General features: G+C 38.4%; 2 protein-coding genes across 3 annotated transcripts; one reads left to right on the top strand and one right to left on the bottom strand.

Annotated features, from left to right (window-relative positions):
- Window positions 1-975: 975 nt before the first annotated feature.
- Window positions 976-15690, bottom strand: LOC144666889 (transmembrane 9 superfamily member 1-like). 2 transcript variants are annotated; one of them, XM_078528320.1, is made up of 17 exons: window positions 15566-15690; window positions 15408-15497; window positions 15086-15167; window positions 13840-13944; window positions 13191-13309; window positions 12888-12997; window positions 12108-12171; window positions 11037-11108; window positions 10047-10113; window positions 9432-9515; window positions 7587-7662; window positions 6610-6659; window positions 5929-6021; window positions 5075-5185; window positions 4057-4168; window positions 3647-3697; window positions 976-2074 (listed from the first exon to the last, which is right to left on the bottom strand). In XM_078528320.1, the coding sequence occupies exons 1-17, from the start codon at window positions 15656-15658 to the stop codon at window positions 1879-1881; spliced, it is 1575 nt and encodes a 524-aa protein (XP_078384446.1). In that variant the 5' UTR covers window positions 15659-15690; the 3' UTR covers window positions 976-1878. The 2 variants fall into 2 exon arrangements, with proteins under 2 accessions (XP_078384446.1, XP_078384445.1); XM_078528319.1 differs by lacking the exon at window positions 7587-7662 and adding an exon at window positions 7455-7530.
- Window positions 15691-16892: 1202 nt separating this feature from the next.
- Window positions 16893-20924, top strand: LOC144665868 (sodium/bile acid cotransporter 7-A-like). Its single transcript, XM_078527147.1, has one exon. The coding sequence runs from the start codon at window positions 17005-17007 to the stop codon at window positions 18076-18078; it is 1074 nt and encodes a 357-aa protein (XP_078383273.1). The 5' UTR covers window positions 16893-17004; the 3' UTR covers window positions 18079-20924.
- Window positions 20925-22031: the final 1107 nt, after the last annotated feature.

Here is a 22031-nt window from a genome sequence, read left to right as displayed (position 1 = left end):
TTTTGGTTTTAGTTCTGATTGGCTGAAAAAGTGGCGCGAGATTTTTAAACCAATCACTAAGCGTAGGGATGCAAAACCAAAGCAAACACAATTGAAAAAAACCCCCTAAAACCAATACCTTCGATATTCAAGTGAAAACCGCTCTAAACGAAACTCACACGCGCGTTGCATTTACGCTTTAATATTATTCGTACATCTTTCCTATGTAGCTAGCGGTTCACTTGGTAAGTGCTGCCAAAAACAATCTCGACAACACTCTGTGATTGGCTACTTCACTGACAGGAAATTAACAACTTCTCGCGCCTTATAGCGCGAAATGTGTTTCTTCAGAGGATTCTTTCACGTTTAATATACCCGAGGCAGTGCAGGTTTAAGCTTATATTTTTAGAATCGACGGAAAAAGTGTGCTGTATAAAAATATGCTCTACTGTTACCATTAAAACGGGGAGATTGAAGATTAGAATTTAGAGAGGCAAATATAATGGCATTCGCTTAGCTACGAGAGTTTTGTTGAAGTCGCTGTTGGCATTTTTGACCAAAGAAGGCATGATCTGACCACGAGGAGTTTGCACTTGTTGTTTGTTGATGGACGCATTACGAGAAAACTTAGAACGGAATTTCCGATGTTTTTGTTTCGCTTGTCTGGTTTTGTTGCTAGAGGAGAAGGACAAAGGATTCCGATGTTGACAATTCTAGCCGCTCTGTCTGCAACAGAATTCCTTATTACAAATCTACACGCCACGCCGCGGGTTATAAACTGCCTTCAATACTTCAAATCTTGGAAAAGGGATAGTGGACGAACCTTACATTCAGTTAATGTTGATGTTTCTTGTGTTGGAATTCCGCAAAACTCATATAAATGAGGTAAGCAAATTATCCGATTAAAGAATAAAAAGTGTTTAGTTCCATGCCGATGGCCGGCGCATTTGAGTGGTTTTTTGTTTGCAGATAAGTTTACGAAGTTTTCCCGTTTTTCGCTAGCCTTTTTATAGCTAAAAAGTGTTCTTTGGTTTCCGATTGACTATTAATAGTAGTGGCCGGGAGAACAGACGTTATAATGATGCTGACAGCTGGGAAAATTTCTTTCCGCAAAAACTTTGTTTTAGCGCTAAATGTGTCCACAGCGAAGGAGTCCACTGCGTTCACAGCAGTTTGCACTTTTTGATTTTTAATACCACGGAAAAATTCGCCGAGTGTTTGAAAATCCATTTGTTGCCTTAATACAGGAAAACTAACTCACAGCATCCCTTTGGTACCCGATGTGTTTGATTGTTTACGAATTGAACTTTGGCAGAGGTCTCGCTTGACGTGGTTGCAGAGAAATACACTTTGTAAGAACTTGATTGCGCTTTATGGAGAGAAGTTCTAAGCTCTAGACTGTGTAGAACTTCTGTATTTAGAACTACAAGCGAAACACTGGATCATACGGATAATAAACTGACATTTTACGATTTTTACGTATAATATACTTTACATACCGTACCATACGTTTGTTAATTTGGTGTCCGGAATTATTTTGACAGTCTGGATTTTTTTTGACACCTGTTTAGAACAGAATGCTTGAGTCATTTAGCAAGGATTTTGAACAGTTCACAGTTTTCCATGAGCTTCATTCGTGAAAAATGGTCTGCTTTTCAGAACTGATGATGTCCGCAAATAAATATCTACAGGTGTATAATCATTTTGTGCCAAATTGAGGTAATAACCCCAACATTACAGAAAAAAATATTGTGCGTTATTACTACCGGTTTTGAATAACATTATCGCCTTTGTACTCAACTAACCGGAGTATGATCATAAAATATTTTATTGTTTTAAAGGCAAATTAAGTGTTTATATTTGTACAACAAAAAGATGCAATGCTCTACTTTAACAGACTTACCCTCCACACAAAAGAGAACGCCACCACCAGCGGTAGTCCTCACTTGAAAGTTGAAAATACGTTAAGGCGATTGAGATGCAGGCAGTGACACTAAGGAGGATGACGAAAACCAGGAACAGGATGCCGTACAATGTGTATTGTTCACGTCCCCACAGAGTGGCAAAGATGTAGTACAGCTCCACTGATATAGCACTGCAAAGAAGTGAGACATAGATTGTAAGTACAGTGGAATCCCAGGTTCTTGAACCTCAAAGGGAAAAGAAAATTAGATTGAGAAATCAGAGACTTTGCAAAATTGGGTGTAAAATTGCAGTGTTTGACTTAGTGAGGCAAATCCAAAGGAAATGAATTTTGCTTTAGTTATGGGGAGGCATGAGACATTGAGGCTACGTTTACACAGGACCGGACCGGAACCGCACCTAACTGGACCGGACCAGAACAGCCTTTGTTTACACGGAACCGTTTGGAACAAATCCAGGTGTTTACACGGGACCTTTCTGGAACTGGCCCGGAATGGATCCAAAACTGGACTGCTTTTTTGCAGGTCCAGTTATGGATCCATTCCGGACCGGTTCCAGAACGGTCCCATGCAAACAGAAGGCCTATCCAGTCTCAAAATTGGACCGGATCCGTTCCGGACTGGTCCTGTGTAAACATAGCCTGAGGGTTCAAGAAATCGCGATTCCACTGTATTAGAAAAATATTATCACAGTTACCATAAAAGTCCATGTTTAAGTCACACCTATAGAATAAGCTGCACCCCCAATTTATGACTTGAAAAAGGTGTGGCTTATACATGGACCTTTATGGTTAGGTAATAAGCTGTTTAAATCACAAGCCCCTGCAAAATGAAAATAAGAATAAAAGTCTATATAGAGGAACTTATTGAATGCAACTAAAAAAAGTTGACAGTTCTCATTACTGTTCTTTTCTTCCCTTATACAGGTCCTTTTTTGGAACTCCTCAGTCTGATGATCGCCTTGTGTGTGAAACTTGATTATTTTAAGGTGGCTCGTAATAGTTTGGTCAGAATTAGACATGCCCGTCTTTGGTATTCTATCACAGCTATACCAATAATGTTAAGGAAAATCTTTAAGCACAAACGTAAACAACATTTACCAATAAACAATTTGAGGTCATAGTGACGTCAAAATCTGTTTCCATGGCAACGTCATATGAGGTTAAAGATACACTATTTTGGACCTTTTGAGGCTAATAACTCAAAAAGTACTCGGTGAAAGTTCTTCTTTTTTACATATTGTTATCCAACTGACAAAATAAACATTTTTGCAAATTTTTAAAGAAATCTGTCAAAAGGATTCGGAGCTACGTTATTTTTGCATAAATTTAAGGTGGCTCTGAACATTTCTGACAGAATTTTTTTTAAAAATGTCAGATTGTTTCTTTTGGCCTTTAGACAAAAATATATGAAAAACAAAAACTTTTACCGTCTAGTTTTAGAGTTATTAGCCTCAAATGGTCAAAAATAAGGTATCTTTGACCACTTTTGTAGTTGCCATGGCAACAAAGTTTGATGTCACAGTGCCTCCAATTTGTTTATTAGTTAAACCTTTACAAGGATGTTCTAAAAGTTAAACCTCAACATTACCGGTGTAGCAGCAATAGAATGCCAAAGACAGGCATATTTAAACTACTATGAGCCACCTTAATACTGTCCATACAGTCTCTTTCTTTAAATTACTATAAATGGAACTCCTCTGGATTAATAATAAACTGCGGTTAAAAACAAACAAATAAACAAACCTGAATGGCAAAAAGCCACCAACAACCATCCTAACAACGGTGCTTCGATACCTGAAAAAAAAAAAAAACAGAACTGTGAGTCTGATACACAAGGTAAATAGTAAAGAAGTTGCAGTGAAGTCTGAAAGAGTTCAGAGGGATTTAATGGGATACATGACCACTGTACTAAGGAAATACAAAGTTGAGATACTACATAACATACATTGGCTGCATCTGATCATATCACGTGTTAGGGACAGAATATCAAGCAACACAATTATCAATTAGATCTCTACATGTATCGCAGGCATATGATTTTAGACAATTGCAGTGAATGAGTTAAATAAACATGATGGCAGATAGACTGATTGTAAACTGCTTAAAAATAAACAATACTCCAGGGCTTCAGAAGGTAACATTTAGCTGTTTACCATGGTATTGGTGGGATCTCTCTTGGAATATTCTTTGTTCTACATGGTGCATTGAAGCTGCCTGCCCAGTTTTTGCCAAAAATTCCACCAAGAATGGTCAGAGGGAAGCCAACTGAAAAAGAAAAAAACAAACAAATGTAGCTTTTGCAAAAAAAATTTCCCAAGGGAAACAAACACCATTAATTTTAATCCTGTCACAAGGCCCAAGTTGTAGGAAGCTAGTAATTCCACTTTCTAGATCAGTGATTCATTAGGAGCTCTTCTTTAATGTGCGATAAAGATTGATGAACGTAACTTAAAATGGAAAGCCAGTAGCTGTAAACCAAAGTTCTTGGTGTGTCAGGGGTCACATTGGTTACATCCATAATGGGACAGTTGCACATGAGGGAAGAATGTTCAAATATGAGTTTGTTCAGCAACAAATATAGTATTTAAAGTGCTGTGTGTTTGTTGTGGTTTTTTTTAGAAGTTACAGTAAGACTAGCTCCCATGGATGGATGCTAATGTGTTGTTCCAGAAAATATCCATGTCCCTTCCATAGAAGGTTTTTTGGTTTGACCCTACCCCTCTGGGAATTCCAGTTTGGCTTCACACTTTCTTTTAAAACACTATCTACTGAAACCTACTAGTCAGCCCTGTGTAATACATGTATTTCCTTTTACTGCACACCACCATCCCCCCCCCCGGCCACCATCACCCTATAGTGAGGCCCTTCCAGGGGGGTTCTTGTGACACTTGTCTAAACTTAAAAATGCACTGCATCGCTGTTTTATCAAACTTTGTGTCACTTTTGGTAGCAAAATTGAAGGAAAATTACTTGTCCTTATCAGAATTTAAGTTTTTTTCCAAAAGGGTAGTCATTTGTCGCAATTTAATTTTATGTGCTGTCGCTACTTTTTGGGCCATGTTACTTGTTGGAAGTTACCCTGGCAGGGTCTCTTTAGTCATTGTGCACTGTGACAAACTCCAAAACTACCAAAAATTGTTGAATGGCTGTTTGTTTAGAACAGAAACTTACCAATCAGCCAGATGAGCATCAGTAGTATAATGGTGGTGTACGGCAGAGCTTGAGTGGATTGATAATACCAAGCTATTGAGTTGATGACGCTCCAGATCACAAAGAATGGCACTGAAAGTAAAAAAAAATAAAATAGAAATGGGTTAATAGCCATTAAAACGTCTCTAACTAGGCTCTAGGGTTTAGTCTGCATTGAGGTAAAGTACCCTGCACTTTCCATGCTTATCCTACTTTCCATAACATGGACTGACTAGGAGTATTTATACTCTCTAGAGGATAGGGTTCTAGTCCACCACTGCAGGATTACCCCAGCATTTTGGTTAAGGGCGCTGTTGTTGTAATCTGGAGGTTCCCAGTTCAAGACCTGTCCTTGCCATTAGCTGGACTTGTTTCTCGGTCGTCCCGTGTTCAAATCCTCGACCACGCTTTGTAAATAGCCAACTAGTCTGCCTCCTGCCAGTTGGGATCTTTAACCTTTATGTTCATTCAAAATATTTGTTTCCTCTGTTTCAGTGGCATGCCTGTAAACTAGCTATCTCGTAGAGATATGAAGCTAAGTGCATGACCACTATAAACAACATAATTTTATATTTATCCCTTTTTTTTTTTTTTTTTTTTTTTTTTCTTTCCCCCTTTTTTCTTTTTCATTTTATAATTTTATATTTTATTTTTTATTTTATTATTTTACAGGTACCCATTTATACACCTGGGTGGAGAGAAGTACTTATTACAAGAGTAAAATGTCTTGACCAAGAACCCTGTCAGTCTGATTATCCAGACAGTGATTTAATACTGGTTTTGTTAACACTGGAGACAATTTTATTATTGATAATGTATTGGCTTACAACACCTACCAGAAAATATACTTGTCGTCAAGACTACGTTCCACACCCAGTTGGTTCCACCAATGTTTCTGTAGAAATTACTGGACACATATCCTGAGATACCTGTAACAAAACAACAACACATTATAAAGGTAAGGTAAAGGCTGTGTTCACTGTTCAAGCACATCAGGCCAGCCTTTATTTCCTTTTTTAGTAGCATAAAGAACCACTAGGAGCATTGCTACTCTGCTATGGATTGTATGTCAGTCTATTGAAGGTAACCCCCAAGCAATCAGTTTGCTGGTATTCATTTTTAAAATACACATCCGGGTGGAGAGAGGCACTTTGCATTCCAGTGTTTTGCCTGAAAAGACAACACAATGACCTGGAAAGGACTTGAACTCAGAAAGCTCAATTGGATCCCAAAACACGTCACTATGGCCATGCCAATAAAACAGTTTGTTTCCTATTGCCCTCTCTTTATGACGGATAGTTAATATAAAATAAGGCTGAGATGGTTACTCAATGAGCCTATGGGAAACTCTGCAGTTCTTTTGTAGTGAAGCCAATGGAAAATAGTGCAGAAAACCTGTTTACTAACACAAAGGAAGATTATTGACCTACTAAACAAGCAAACTGTATGTAGCTTGTGCAAATTAATGAAACTAGAAAATAATTGTATATTTATTCAAAAAATAACTCATCACTTACAGCAGGTCAGAGCATACAATAACACAGCAGCCGTGTTCATTGATCCGTGTCTAAGAAAATAACAAAACAGACAATCATTTTCTCCATTTATAAGAAAAGTACATTTACAATACACTTTTTTTAACTGTCAAGGTAGGACAGACAATAAGAAATTTTTGTTATCATAAGAATGAAGATCCTGTCTGCCTAGATTTATTACGAATAAAACACTTAATAAATTAACCGTATTTATATGTGGTTGTATTTAAAGCTAGAACTTGTGGGGCAAAAATTAAATTGAAATTTGGCAGTGTTAAATTTTGTGGAGAGAGAGCAAACTGAAGAAACTGTAGAAAAATCCTCAGAGCAGGCTAAGGACGAGGACCAATCTTTAACCCACACAACACCAGGTTTAGGATTCAAACCCAGGTCACATTGGTGAGATGCAAGTACTTAAACCTCTGTGCCATCCCTACTTCCCAAAAACATTATTGCTGGAGAGGGGTAGGTGGGGAGTTAGAAGAGAGAGCCTCAGAGGGAGGGTAGGACTAAGAAGTGAGGGCTTTGATGAGAAGCTCAGAAGTGGAAAGCTCTGACCAGGGGTATAGAAATAGTGACTTAGAATGGGGAATGAGAAGGAGGGCTTAGCAGGGGGACTGAGGCATAGAGGCAAACAATTTAAGGCTTAGAGGGGGTCATAATAAGGGGATTATAAATGGGGGCTTGATGGTAGATGTATAGATATAGAAATAAGGATAAGGGGACATAAAAGAGGAGCCTGAAACACTCTGAAGCCTTTAGTGGGACAGTTATAAGCAGGATGTTACAATGCTTAAAGTTTTTTCTTTGTAATTATTTTTTCCTACCTGTGCACATTAAACAAACCCAGCAGAGCCAAAAAAATGATACCAAAGCAAAGAGTAAGAAACTGAGAGCCCACACCTGTAACACAACATAATGAGCCTGGTTATAAAAACACCCTAGCTACAGGGCCCTACCTATGTACATTAAACATGCCCATGAAGGCCATCATCAGGATGAACACACACAGCATGATGAATTGAGAGCCAGCACCTAGACAGCCACAATAAAGGAGCCATAGGAAGAAATGACTTTAAATGGCACTTGTTGCATAGTTTTAAATTAATATTACAACCGTTTGCATCGATACGTGACGCCAGAAATCAAAACACCGGCGGAAACTTTTCTAAGATTTCTGTCAATCAAAGTTTGAAATGTAGTTTTGCACGAAGGATTTATATGAAGTTTAACCGGCGATAAATTATTTTATGCCAACAGAAGACTACAGAAACTTGGTCAAATTTAATTTTATTACACAGCAAAGGCATTTTTAAGATCTCTTCTAGACTTTCCCTTAAGTTTCAAGTCTTTTGTGTTTGTGAACCAAATGAAAGTAACAGTTTTACAGATCTTTTCAAAAAATTAAGTTAATACGAAGCAGACAGTGCCAGACAGAATGTCGCGATAGGTTTTATGGCTCGCTAAACATAAAGTTTTGTACCTTCAATTTTTATAGTGTGTTTTTTTTTTCCAGCTGATTTAGTGAAACAAACTTAAGCCCTTTCTGACAACTTAGCTACAAAAGAGTATAATCTAGACCTGTTAAAAACAGTTTAAGGAGTTCTGGCCGCAGAATAAAATTTTATTTATCACCAGTTTACTTTTGAGATCAATCGGGTAAAATGTTATCGGAAACCCCTTCAAACTTTGATTGAGGGGAATCTTGGAAACGTTTCCGCAGGTGTTTTGATTTCTGGTATGGCGTATCAATGCAAATGGTGGTAACATACTCTGATAAATGAAGAAAAGGTTAAGTCTGTGTTTGAGCCTTGTGGCTTATTAGGCCGAAGCTCCAGGGGTGGATACAGGGGGGGGGGGGGTGGATAGGGTGGATATCCACCCCCCCCCCCCATTTTTCAGTAAAAAAAATTCGAAATGTCACTTTATTTGAAATAGAAAATAAAAAAAGAAAGAAAAATAGCTCTCGCTCATGTCTGGTTGTTGTTACGCCACGTTTCGCCGTCTGCCGCCACTTTTCGCGCAAAAGTTCGCAAGGAAGCCATTTGACAACGCCTAGTGAGGCGAAGTAAGATCTATTGGCTCATTATTGCGAAATTTGCAGGGAAACGTTCGCACTTACCAACCCATATATAGGCCATGTGCTCCATCGATGCTCAGGTTTGATGGCAACCTCGTTCCCAGGGTCTTGTGGGTAATTTCCAAGATGGCGGGTCTGCCATCCACCCCCCTTTTGAAATCCTGGATCCGCTCCTGAGCTCATCCTGGTTTTGGTAGCATTACTCCACTAGGAGTATTTAATTCTACCCCTCCCTGGATGGGATGCTGGTCTATTGCAAGGTTACCCCCCCCCCCCCAGCATTAAATTTGCAGGTATCTTTTGAGAGTTATGTGGAGAGTGGCACTGTGAGCGAGTTAAGTGTCTTGCCTAAGAACACAATGCAGTATTCTGCGAGCAGTCACTTTCTTTTCTTAGCGTGCCATGAGAAAACATGAATGTGATCGAGCTTCAAGGAGAATATTTAGTGATCTTTTAGACTGAAGGCCCATCTAGAGAGGTAGAGTCACATTCTATTCTCTGCAATTGTCTGCATTCTTATGGGAACTTCGTAACATCACATTTAGACTCAAACAGAGTTATGGAAACAGCATTTTTTTACTTATTGGGTCACACTTACAGAGATGCCAGTCAACCTAAAAAAACCTACAAATCCAAATGCAGAAGATTAAATAAAGGAACATCTTGTTAACCTCCTTCCCAGCTACGTAATATGAACATGTCATAAGAGAAAATCATAACTCACCCAGGATGGCACAAAGCCAGCTTTTGTACGGCGGAAATCTGAATACGTCAGCATGAATGATCTTCCAACCAACTTCATCTTGATCTGTAATTTATTAAGTTATATTTAAGAAAATGCTTCCAGGAACAAATAAGTTAATTAAAAGGGGCTCTCTTGTGTTACTGATGTCAGTGCTATTTAGACAAGGTATGAAGCACACCTATTCTGGACATAACATGAAATCTACATGCATGTTTGTCTGTCTGCCTGCCTGTCTCCATCTGTCTGTCTGTCTATCTGTCTGTCTGTCTGTCTGTCTGTCCGTCCATCCATCTAGAGGTCTGTCTGTGTAATAACTAATCTACTTATCATTATCACATGTTGGCATCCTGAACAGCTCGCACAGTCTAGGTAAAACTGCTTAATGAAAATTGCCAAGAGTGCCATTTGTTCTCCGTGTCGTACAACAATCCAAGACCACATTGACAAGCCAAGGATCAAATTAAACACGTTTTTTAAATTCATTTTAAACATACAGTATACAAAGAGGAATCATCTGTTTGAAAGAAGAACTATTATCCTATCCATGAATTTAAAGAGTTTTTAAACTTGATAAATGGTCAGGCTCTAACATACCAATGTCATCCATTTCTTCATCATCAGATATGTTATACTTTGCAAAGTCACTCTTGAGGACTCGCATCTGAAGAAACAACAAGATAATGATCAAATACCATACATGGTAATTAAGATTTAAAATACCGGTACATAAAGTTGGATAGCATCTTGGGCATGGTAAGCCAAACTTATATCCAGGATCCGGGGGAGGGGGAGGGGGGGGGGGGCTTATAACTGGATGTATTTTGTTGTTTCCAGGTAGATGGGCCTATAACCAGGGGAGCTTAAAAGCAGAGGGGGCTTATATAACCGGAATTTTTTAGGTATTGCTACTCTCGTTGATGGGATGCTAGTCCATCAAAGGCTACACTCCTTTTACAAAATCTCAAATTTTCTCCAGTAAAAGGTAAGACTGGAGCTTATCCAAGTCTCTCTAGCATTAGTGACTAGGAGTATTTCTACTTCCACCTGGATTGGATGCTAGTCCATCACAGGGTTACCCTCAGCATTAAATTGCCCAATACACCTGGGTGGAGAGAGTAGTGTGTGTTGTTCAAGAATACGGTGCAGTGGCCCCAGCCAGGGCTTAAACCAGGATCACTGGATCCGGTGCCCAGCACACGTAACCATCATCATCATCATCATCATCATCATCATCATCACTTTGTTTACCCTCGGATTTGAAGAGTAGCTTATACAGCTAATATCTCCGAGCATTTCACAGTAAGCACAGTACAAGGGGCAAAGACCAGACCATAACACCGGGAACTCCATGCCCTACTCTTTACGATGAGTGTGTGGGTTCTTTTACGTCCCCTGCTGACCATAACACTGAAGATGCAGGAGACGGGGCCTAAGACTAGAATCAACCCAATCTAACCATTTGCCGATGTTATTGCAAAGGCAGCATATTCTCCTCAGTTATTTTAAGACCCTGAGTGTAACAAGCAACTGTGCTTTCAACTCTCTTGAGTAGATTATTAATAAAATGAAAGAAGGTCAAATTACCAGAATGATGACAACAAATCCTATCAACAGGAACACCAATACTACAGAGTTGATAATTGACAACCAGTGAATCTGAAGAGAAACAAAGTTATCAAAATGTTAATTATCCTTACTGATTTCCATAATGTTAGTTCTGAAAATTTGGTGGTATATCAAAACAGTTTCTCACTGTCAGCTAGCCAGTTAATGATTTTCTATATTTTCACTACCTCTGTTAACATAATTAGCAATAGAGCAGTTTTCAATTGAGCGTTGTAAAACCAAAGCCAAAGTAATCACTCTGGCCAATCACAAGACACAGACAATCAGTAACCAATCAAAACTTGAAGCACTACATGTAGCTGGCACGAAGCGCGAGAAACGTGCGCGGCGGGTCACGATTGGTTTTGGTTTTAGTTCTGATTGGCTGAGAAAGTGGCGCGAGATTTTTAAGCCAATCATTAAACGTAGCAATGCAAAACAAAGAAAACGCAATTAGCTTGCGACACTTATATAAGTGAAAACCGCTCTATTGAAGGGGAAATCAGCTATTAAATTACTTCTGCTATTAAGGGGTTAAAAGCAAGTTTATTAACTGAGCAGGAGGACTGGCATTAAATATTCATTTGAAGGCCATACTGTAAGGAGCTTTGCTGCATCTATGCAAAATGACTAAGAATAAAATATTTCCCTGCTCTGCTTGACCAAACTAAGTCAAAAAGTATTTAATTATCAACTACCACTACTAAAGGAAAAAGAGTGTGTGGGACCAGACAGCCAGCTTCCGGACTGGCTCACCACAATCCATCTGGGCCCAGTTGTTCAAAGGGTGGATAGCGCTATCCACCAGATAAATCACTATCCAGTGGATAAGTGTTGGCAAAACAAACTATGCTATCCACTGGATAGTGATTTATCCGGTGGATAGTGCTATCCACCCTTTGAACAACCTGGTCCTAAGCCTGTTCCTTACATTATTGTTTTCCAGCATTATATCAACAGGGCCATGCAGTGATAAGATACATTGTAACAAAAGCTAGTAAAAACTAGCTTTTGTCCATTGTTAATCTGTAAAAGCAATAATTCCCTTACCTCTAAACTCTTTGGGAAAAAGTTTCCAGCTCCTTTGGTTTTCAGTCTTTCTGAGTATGGAGTACTTTGTAAAACAAAAAGGAAAGATTTCATCAAATGTTTGGAAGTCAAATTCACTCTTAAATAAAATATTAAAAATATATTTATATAGTGCCATATCCATGGCTCATGGTGCTATACAGTAAAATATTTCACCCCTATAACCCCCTCTTTTCCACCTGATAACAAGGTCTGCATTGAGCCAACCCATATTGCAAAAGCTTATCCAGTTTTCCGTATTCCTACTCCAACCTGGATGAGATGCTAGTTTATCACAGGGTTACCTCTGGCATTAATTTGCCAGTACCCATTAATACAGCTGGGTTGAGAGAGGCAATGTGAGAGTACAGTGTCAGTCTTGTTCAAGAACAAAATGCAATGACCCCACCTAAGGCTCAACCTGGAAAACTTGGTCCAGAGTTCAGGATTTAAAAAATACTTCCATCTGGCCCTTCAAACAAGTGGCTTTCAGAGTTTGCTTGACCAGGGCAGTTGGAAGCACGTCTTGTAACTTTTATCACGTCGTGTAACTTTTGTACAATTTAGTCAGGAGATGAGTTGCCTGGGCCCTTGCCCATTAGGCAAGCGAGAATGAAGTTTCTTGCCCAGCAAGAAAATCTTATTGTCAGATGACTTGTCAGCACTTTTTTCGACCCTTCAATGCACTAACCCCAATATGCCACCACACTTCCTTCAATACTAACTGTAAGAAATGCATACATGTATGTCTGTTGTACTCACTTAGTAGAACTCCATGAAACACTGTAAGTGAACTGCACTTTAAATGGCAACTGTACATCATCAAGGGATACTGGCTGATGATTGGCTGTGCTAACATTAGCTGAAATAATCTGAAATAATAATTACAAATAAAAAATATATAAAAAAAAAAACAGTTCCCATCGCCAGCCAATTTCCCCCATCAGACTTAAGTCTATAAGATCCCACCGACTTCATACCTTAGTGATAGTAAGAGCATTTGTACTGACATTAAACAGATCACAGTATCAGATTCTACTGCAAAATATAACTTTTGTACAGTACCTGATCTCCATTAAATTCAATGTTAAAGTTCAAGTGAGCCCACAAGAAGATTTTGTGACTGTGAGGCAGAAAACCACTTTCTTCTAAATGACCAATAAAGCCACGCATAGGAAGATCATCTGTAGAAAAAAATTAAGAAACAATATTTACTAAATGTTGTTATTGATTGCCATTCTGTGTAAGTGAAAGAACAATTATAACAAAAGAACTTTTGATACAACTACACTTCAAGAAATGCACATTGTACTGGAAGTAAATAAAATAAATAGTGTTACAGTACACCAACTTAGGCCTTTTAAACCAAAAGAGGAAAGGGTGATGGCTGGATACAAAAGAAGATAAATATAGCGCAGACAATGGAGAGTCAAAGTTCTGCAAATGGTTAGACAACCCTCCAAGTTTACTTTTTTCCTTAGTGGCCATTTGGCCACCAACTACTCAAGCTTTGGTTGCCAGTGAAAATTTTAGTCACCAAATTAAGCTGATGCTTTCAATCATTCCTCTCAATTTTGTCGCCAGGCTGGCGACCTTGGTTCAAATTAGTCGCCATGGTGACTAAAATGGTCTTAACTTGGAGGGTTGTTAGATGGTGGACATAGTCTTTTCTACGACAGATTCCTAGAGAAAAACTGATCATCAGGCACCATACCTAAAACAAATTCAAAGTAATATAGATCTTCAATAGCCTCTCGTAACTGCTCAATTTCTTTTGTCTGAAGTGTCACAACACATAGCTCTTTGTTTTCAACTGGCTCTGCAGAACAGGAACAAAAGAGTGTTGGAAACTATTTACAGCAAGGCGCCCAAAAGTGTGACCACTTTTAATTTATTCACATTCTTTCGTGCAGATTTAATCCAATCAGAAGTCAACTGCAAGCTATCCACAGCTTTTGATTGGATTTAATCTGCACAAAAGAATGTGAATAAATTAAAAGTGGTCACACTTTTGGGCGCCTTGCTGTAATGATACTTGCAATACAAAATATCCACTAGTATTAAACAGCAAAGCTCTTAGACAGTAATAGCAGACAGTATCATGTTTATTACAAAAGAACTTGGGCTTTCTATCAGCCTTTATAAAACAGCCTCTTTTTCTTTTTCTTTCTTTTCGACACATCGTTTGTTTACCGCTAGCTTAACATAAACGTTTTGTACCTTTTATTTTTATGGTATTTTATTACGACGGTTAGCGAAGCAAATCCGTTTTTTTATAACTTAACTGCGGAAGGGTTTAAACTGTGCCAGTTAAAAACACTTGAAAGAGCTGTGGCCGCAGAACAATATGATCGCTGTCAACGTGATCCTGCTGTGTCGGCGAGTAAAAAATTGATTTTTCTAAATGATCTGTGACATCTGTAAACCGTTCAGTTTCATCCGGTTTACAAATGTAGAAGATTAATTGTAAACTGAAGTTTAAGTTTTACAAAAATCTTTAAAATGCCTTTGCTGTATCAAAAACTTAAATTTGATCAAATTTGTGTCAGCATTAAATCTGAATTACCTTAAATCTAGTTCATTTTCGTGATCGCTCGTGAAAAGTTGTCTGACCTGTAAATAGAGCCGAGGGGGAAAAAAAGGCTTTGTGACTTGTATTTCATTACTTTACCCTCGGTCTGCATTTTACCCTTGGTCTGCAGTCTGCATTTTACCCCTGGTCTGAGGTCTGCAGTCTGCAGTCTGCAGTCCGCAGTCTGCATTTTACACTGACCGAAAAACAAACAAACAAAATGATGCTGGTCTTGGCAAAACTAAAATTAAATTCACAACATTTAACAGAAGCAAGAGTTTTTAGCAGCTGAACCCACGAAAATAAAAGCCTTATGAGTGCACTTTGCACGACAGATCGATGTAAAATTATTTAAATTAAAATTAAAGCATACGTAATTAATACTTACGTTTAAAATTGATTTCATGCATTGCAAGAGCCATTCTATCGCCATCCAGAACTTCTCCTAGTGTTAAACTGCGATGTTCTACCTAAAGAAACGAATAGGAAACTGTTAATTACTAAGATCTAGAGGTATCGATCATTTCAAGCTGTCGACAAAAAATTATCTGCTAGACGCAGCTGGACGGCAAAGGCTGCTGCTTACATGAGCATCATTCTGATCGAAGGCATTTGAAAGACCTCTAGCAAAATTGGAGAAGCGCTCTTCTTTTTTTCACTGATCTATTATTCAATAATCTTTGCTATAAATCATGAAGAAATGTATTTACCTTGTCAGGACGACATACTGGTAGTGAATAATAATGGTATGTTTCTTGTGGGTTGAAGTACGGCCCAACTTTGTTGACGTACAAAGGCACCTGTAAACGGACATATCGCTTTAAATATCATTGCTGTAGAAGAAAAAAACACTTTTTTGTTTACCTACCCTATCTCCATCTTTGAAATTTGCTGCATAAGTGAAAACTGGAGCTAATACGGTTGTTACTATACACAAGTTCAGAATATTGAAAGTCGCCATGATTGATCTGAGCCTGCAAGGACTGATGGGAAAAAATGAAACGTGGCTCTTGGGCTTCCTTGCGCTTCCGAGAGCTGAGCTGTTGCTATTGGATACAAAGTTAGTTTCCCGAACTTTTTCCTTCAGAAGAATGAATTATTTATAGCAAACTGTATAAATTATTTTTTTCCTTGTTCTTTTTTATTTTTCAGGCGTCACAAATTGACAGCAAAACACCGCGTAAAGGTTCTAACCTCAGTTTTACGCTGGATCTTTGCATCTTTCAGTTAATATTAAGGTTTCTAGTAATAGTTTTCACACTTTATAGCTTTTTGATGACGTCTACTCGTCTTTAGCAATTGCTGCTACAACAATGGTAAAAACAAATAACAATGGTAATAAACTAGTAAATCAATGCGGGTGCGTTCGGACTTTTCTCTACTATCGAAACGGCTCCCCGCCTCGCCCCGCGTCCCCTCCCCGACCCCTTCCCGTCGCTCTATCATCCGCTCACAAAAAACTTAACAATATACAAGATAACAAATTTACACACCTAACGAACCCAGGGCGCTCCCCTCACGGATCCACTCGCAAGACGGCTTCCTTCAAAAACATGAGCAGTTCCTTCAAAACTTGTTGCAGGTAAATAGTGTAAGTCTGGCTGACTAAACACTTCTTCCCTGATGATATCTTCCCATGACATTTTCGGTATTATTTACCGATCCCGCTATTACAGCAAATTCGATCCATTTTGATTCTGAGATTGGGCCCTCTCGGGTCGGGTCGTGCGTCAAAGTCTCAAACGGTTTGGCATCAGGCGATCGTCCGCGGGACTGAACCATGAACCCGCGGGACTGACGTCGGGCAACGACGCGATTAGTCGTTCTCCTTCGTCGACGCAAAAAATTAAATAAAAATATTCAAATTTATGATAAAAAATTGTTAAAAAATTAGCTATCCACTATCGTCAAGAAACCGTACAATAGTTTTCTGACCGAAATACCTAATCATTGGTAAATAAATTGTGCGTATTTTCTTGACATTACTGGTTACCACAGCAACAGTATATCTTGATAAAACACCCTTAATTTAAATAATTCAAAGTAATGAGCACGGCCTATTTTTGGGATTCCCATTTTTAAGGACTAGTTGAAGATAATAAATTTCCACGAAACAGCCACCTTAATTTTTTAACAAAAAAAGAAAGAAAGGATTACTTGGAGGCAAGCAGTGCTCGCGCTCGAAGAATTTCCGTTTCCCCGGGAGAATTTTAACCAATGAGAACGCGCGCACAAGCCTTGAATTTTATTTTTCAGGACATTATGTGAGGTTTTACACGATGTAACAACCAACCGTTGCACGTGGCAATGTTTCGTTCCTTTTCAAAATGGCGGATAGCGGCAGGAATTAAAATCAAAAAGATGCTCGCAAAGCTACAGAAGAACTGGTTTTTGATCGGAATTGTTGTGGTTATCACCTTAGCTAAACTTGCACCTTTCATTGGGGCAAAAGGCGGTGTTCTAAAGCCAGAATACACTGTGAAATATATCGCGGTTTCAGCCATATTTTTTAACAGTGGACTTTCTTTGAAGTCGGAGGAACTGAAGAACGCCCTGGGCAATGTTCGACTACATGTTTTCGTTCAAAGCTTCACACTGGCCTTTGTACCGGGATTGGTGTCGTTGTTAGTGAAGCTCTTAGAGCTTACAACCTTAAACGAATGGCTCCTGAAAGGTCTTCTTGTGGTCGGCTGTATGCCTCCTCCTGTGTCCTCAGCAGTGATATTGACAAAAGCCGTTGGAGGAAACGAAGCGGCAGCGATCTTCAATTCGGCATTCGGCAGTTTCCTGGGAATATTTGTCACTCCGTTTTTATTGCTTGTGTTCCTTGGTTCTTCATCTGCGGTCCCATTTTTGTCCATTGTGGGTCAGTTATCAATGACTGTTGTTGTCCCACTTTTGATTGGTCAGTTTCTCAGACGGTATATCAAAGAGTGGATGGAGCAAGCCAAGCCGCCATTTGGAACCATCAGCAGCTGTGTTTTACTTCTAATAATCTATACAACGTTCTGTGACACATTTTCACACAAGAGTGCAGAAATCGATTCCTCTGACCTGGTAGCAGTAGCAGTTCTTATTATATGCTTACAATGTTGCCTTCTAATGCTTACATTCTCCCTAGCAACCATGAAAGATTCGTCGTTCACTCCTGCAGATACAGTGGCCATCATGTTCTGTTCAACGCACAAGTCTCTCACTTTAGGAATCCCAATGCTCAAGATTGTATTTTCAGGATACAAATATCTTTCCTTGATTTCCATACCGCTTCTTATTTACCATCCAGTCCAGATATTACTCGGAGGATTGTTAGTACCGGTAGTTAAGGGATGGATGGTCAACGCTCAACAAAAAGGAAAGTTAGTAGTAAATGCAGCTGTTTAGCACTGGCAATGACAATAACCCAATTTCAACATATATGTTGTGGTTTAATTTTATCTTTGGTTTAAAATTTTTCAAACCAGTTTGATTTTTATTGCCCTTTGTTTCAGATTATGATAATGAATATGAGACAATGAAAAATAAAAACCAAATTGGTTTGAAAAATTTTGAACCAAAGACAAAATTAAACCACAACATATACAAGGCTCCGGGAATAAACTATAGAGTTTGTGGGGTTTATTCCCCAGAGCCTAGTAGTAATGTCTATTGTTTTAGGCTGAATTTTAAAATATCGCAATTGGGCTATTACAAAATTTCATAAAATTGATATTATTTTGCTTAGCATGAAGCACACTGGGGGTGGGGTGGGGAAGGGGCAAGCGAGGGCTTACTCTTTTTAACTTTCATTTTAGGTACATTGTAAGACCTTTAGCGACTTTTTAATTTTTACTTTTTACTAGGGCCTCTAAGGATAACAGTTTTTGTGTGGACTTTAAAGTCTACACATTGTTGTCATGCAGTTTTTTCCGATTGGGGGGTCACTTTCCGTGATCACTCGGGTTAGTGCTTTCGGAAGTTTTCGACAGTGATCGGAGAATCCGAAGTTTCGGTGAGATGGGCAGCCAACCCAGAATATAAAAACCAGAAATAACCCAGAAATAACCCAGAAATTCGATCAGTATCGAGTATGTCGCACTTTATTCTTAAATCTAGAAGCCTTTTTTGACACATCTTTCGAAGAGCGTGTGGTGGCTGGAAAATATACATCAAGAAAGAACTTTAAAGGCAGCGGTGGCGTAGATGAAAAGTGAAATAACAATCGCGACGGCTGAAATCTGCCGCATATCTAATGAGCTGAACAACTGCGGTCGAAGGTCACGTTTCTTTTTTTTCACACTTTTGACTCACTTTCCGCAGTGTTTGTTTTTCTGTGCGGCTTGAGCATTTTTGAGTCGCATATTAAAACGAATCAAATGTCTGGTTATTTATTTATTTAGCTTTGCCTCACACAATGAATGCACAACGAGTTGTATAAAAACAAGTTCAGTCTAAGTTCGCTGATCATGTTGTTTTACTTGTCTTGGACTCCGGGATATAATTCACCTGCTCCATTTCTATCAAGTAGTTTATTTAACAAAAGACCGATGTCGTATTCAAAACTGAACTAAAACATTGTCATGATAAGAATAAAAATAACATGGGACCGTAGAATATGCATATATCCAAACCGTGCGACAAAATAATTTAATTGTCGGTTCAAATAACGTCCTTCGCCGCCTCTCAAAACACCGACTTCAAGTGAATATTTCGTGAACAGAAAAATATATTTCTCCGCCTTTCTACGCAAGCTACCAAGATATTATTTGTGAAAGCTTATTGAAACGCTCTTATTCCAAAAAGGTTAAAAAAAGAACTCATTGAAAGAAAATAAGTTTTTCGATGAGTTGTTTACAAACTTTACACAAAAAGTAAGGGTTGTGTAAACAAGCGATGCGAGACGGTTCATGTGCTCCACGCAACATTTCTTTTTTTAATGAAAATAGTATCCTTTCTTGCTAGCGGTAAGGAAAGGCTTTCGGTCTAAGAACTGCTGTTCTTGTAGGATTCTAGGTTTTTATTTGCATGAAAAAAAAAAAGGCATGCATTTGTCGTGAACGACGTGACAAAGGGTCACACCACGCTCATTCACATTGCGTGACATCCCAAGCGGCAATGGTAACGTGTGTTTCTTGAAGCGTAGTACATAAGACAAGTAATAGTACACTTTGTTCTTCCAACAGTCTTGTAAAAAATAAATTGATTGATAAGTTCTTTGTTTTTTCGCCTTGTATCTCGAATTACTCGATTCGAAATTTGAAGTTGTTGACTGCTACAGTAACTCATTGATTAATTCATAATTTCAACTTTTATTCAAATGAAAGTCCACACATGTTCGCATAGCGGACTCACTTTTACTCTTATTATTGTAAAGCTGACGGAGTAACCCTATTTAAATAAAGGCTTCTCTCTCTCTACTATTGGACTCCTTATGCATAATTAATAAGGTGGACCAGTTTCAGAAGTTAACGGTAAAAGGTTTTAATATGTCATATTTATACTTTGATATATCATTCAAAGTACTTTGTTTTTGTTTCTAAACTTGTCACATAATTAGGTTTCTATTATTATGCCTCAAATATTTGTTAATAATAACAGATCTTAAAACGGTGAGGTCTTCTGTATTGTATTACAAGGTATTTATGACAAGAAACAACAAGAATCTTTGTGACTGCATAAGTAGTTATCATACACAGGACTTATTTTTAGTAACTGTTTGCCAATTTGGAGTCCTAAAAGTGAAAGACCATAATAGGCGGAGTTATTTTCAGTATCTCTTATTACCAACTTGTCCACAAGCCGATTAACACTAACCTACAGTAGGATAAATATTTGATTGAGGGTTCAATTTCTCTTGTGTAAAAGTGTTTTTTTTTTGCTTGCGTTTGTGGAGTAAACTGGACAACAAAATATAAACAGAAAACCCACTGAAATGTTAAAAAATTGCATTCAAAATGTACGCTAATCCTGAATTAGGTAAATTGCGTTTTGAACAACCAAGCCCTGGACTTCAACCCCTGTTTGTAACAACAAGTTGTCCATGAGGTGGGATACGACTTATAAAAATTATTAAAAAGCATTAAATGTAGAATATTATTTATGTAGCCTTCATACACTGTAAATGTTATACTATAAGTAAGGAAGAATGGTGTTTTAATAAAAAGCTGCTGGTAAATTAAAAAATAAAATTCAGTTGATCTGTAGAACAATATTACTACAGGAAAACCTTAATAAAAGACAGTCCAACAACATTCCACTAGATGGTTCCACTTCTGTAGTTTCTGGCCAGGGTACAGGGATTGGCCCCAGACCTAGAAAATAGCCAGCAAGAGGATACTCAAAAAAAAAAAATAATAATAATTCCATAAATAAATCTTTTGCATTTGTCTGTTATGTTTGTTCTAAGTTTTCGATTTGAGCAAATTATGGAGAAATTATGTGCAGGAAACTTGATAAAATGTCCAGTACAAAACCGGCAGATCTGATTTGGCGAAAAACAGACTTATACGGTAGCAGACTAAATTACCATCTGCAGAGTCTGTTTTCAGTCTTTGCAGACTAGTACCTTGATTATTTTCAATGGAATGAGCTGCACACAAGAACCAGAACATCTGTAGGTGGTCTGTTAGTCTATAGTAAGCAATCTGCAACCTGTTGGATTCCATAGCCAAGGCTTCTGTCTGCATTACCGTCTTGCATAACAAATTTTACATCCATCATAATCCAAAATGCTGGCAAATTTGAATATAAAACAAGTATATTAATATTACAACTTTAGCAGAAAATTAATCAACTTCAGAGTTCAGTGACTGTGAGTATTGCCAAAACATCAGTCACAAATGGTTCTTTCAGAATTACCCTCATATAGACGATCGCACTAAATGAACTGATATTGTCAGTAGCGGATCCAAACCTGGAATAAGGGAAAGGCCCACTGTGGAAAATAATTTTTCTCGGCCCTTTGGACCTTAGTTTGCCCTAAAATTAAGGTGGGGGCCAGGGCCCCTTCCCTAGATCCACCACTGGTATCATGACAGCATGATTATACACGAGACATGTAACTGCTTCTGGAATGTAGCCAAAAAATCTTTTTTCTCAACTCTCATTCATCAGAACTCCCAGTATTTGAAAGAACAGTCTTCGAACTATTGAATCTAAGTTAGAGAGGTCATAATTACCAAAAATAAACAGAGTTACCTAATTAAAATTCCTTTCATTTCCCAATGATTACCAGGCCCGTATTAAAGCAAGGGCTGTGCAATGGGTGTGTCTGGACCCCTACCCCCCCCCCCCCCTATAGGCCGTGCTCGCACCCACCAATGTAAAATCCTGCCCACAGCCCTGATTACAAAGCTCTA

Source organism: Oculina patagonica, chromosome 9 (assembly GCF_052425735.1).
Source record: "Oculina patagonica isolate OP01 chromosome 9, crgOcupat, whole genome shotgun sequence".
NCBI lineage: Eukaryota > Metazoa > Cnidaria > Anthozoa > Scleractinia > Oculinidae > Oculina > Oculina patagonica.
The sequence above is the reverse complement of the archived record's forward strand: the minus strand, read 5'-3'. Positions and strand labels throughout refer to the sequence as shown.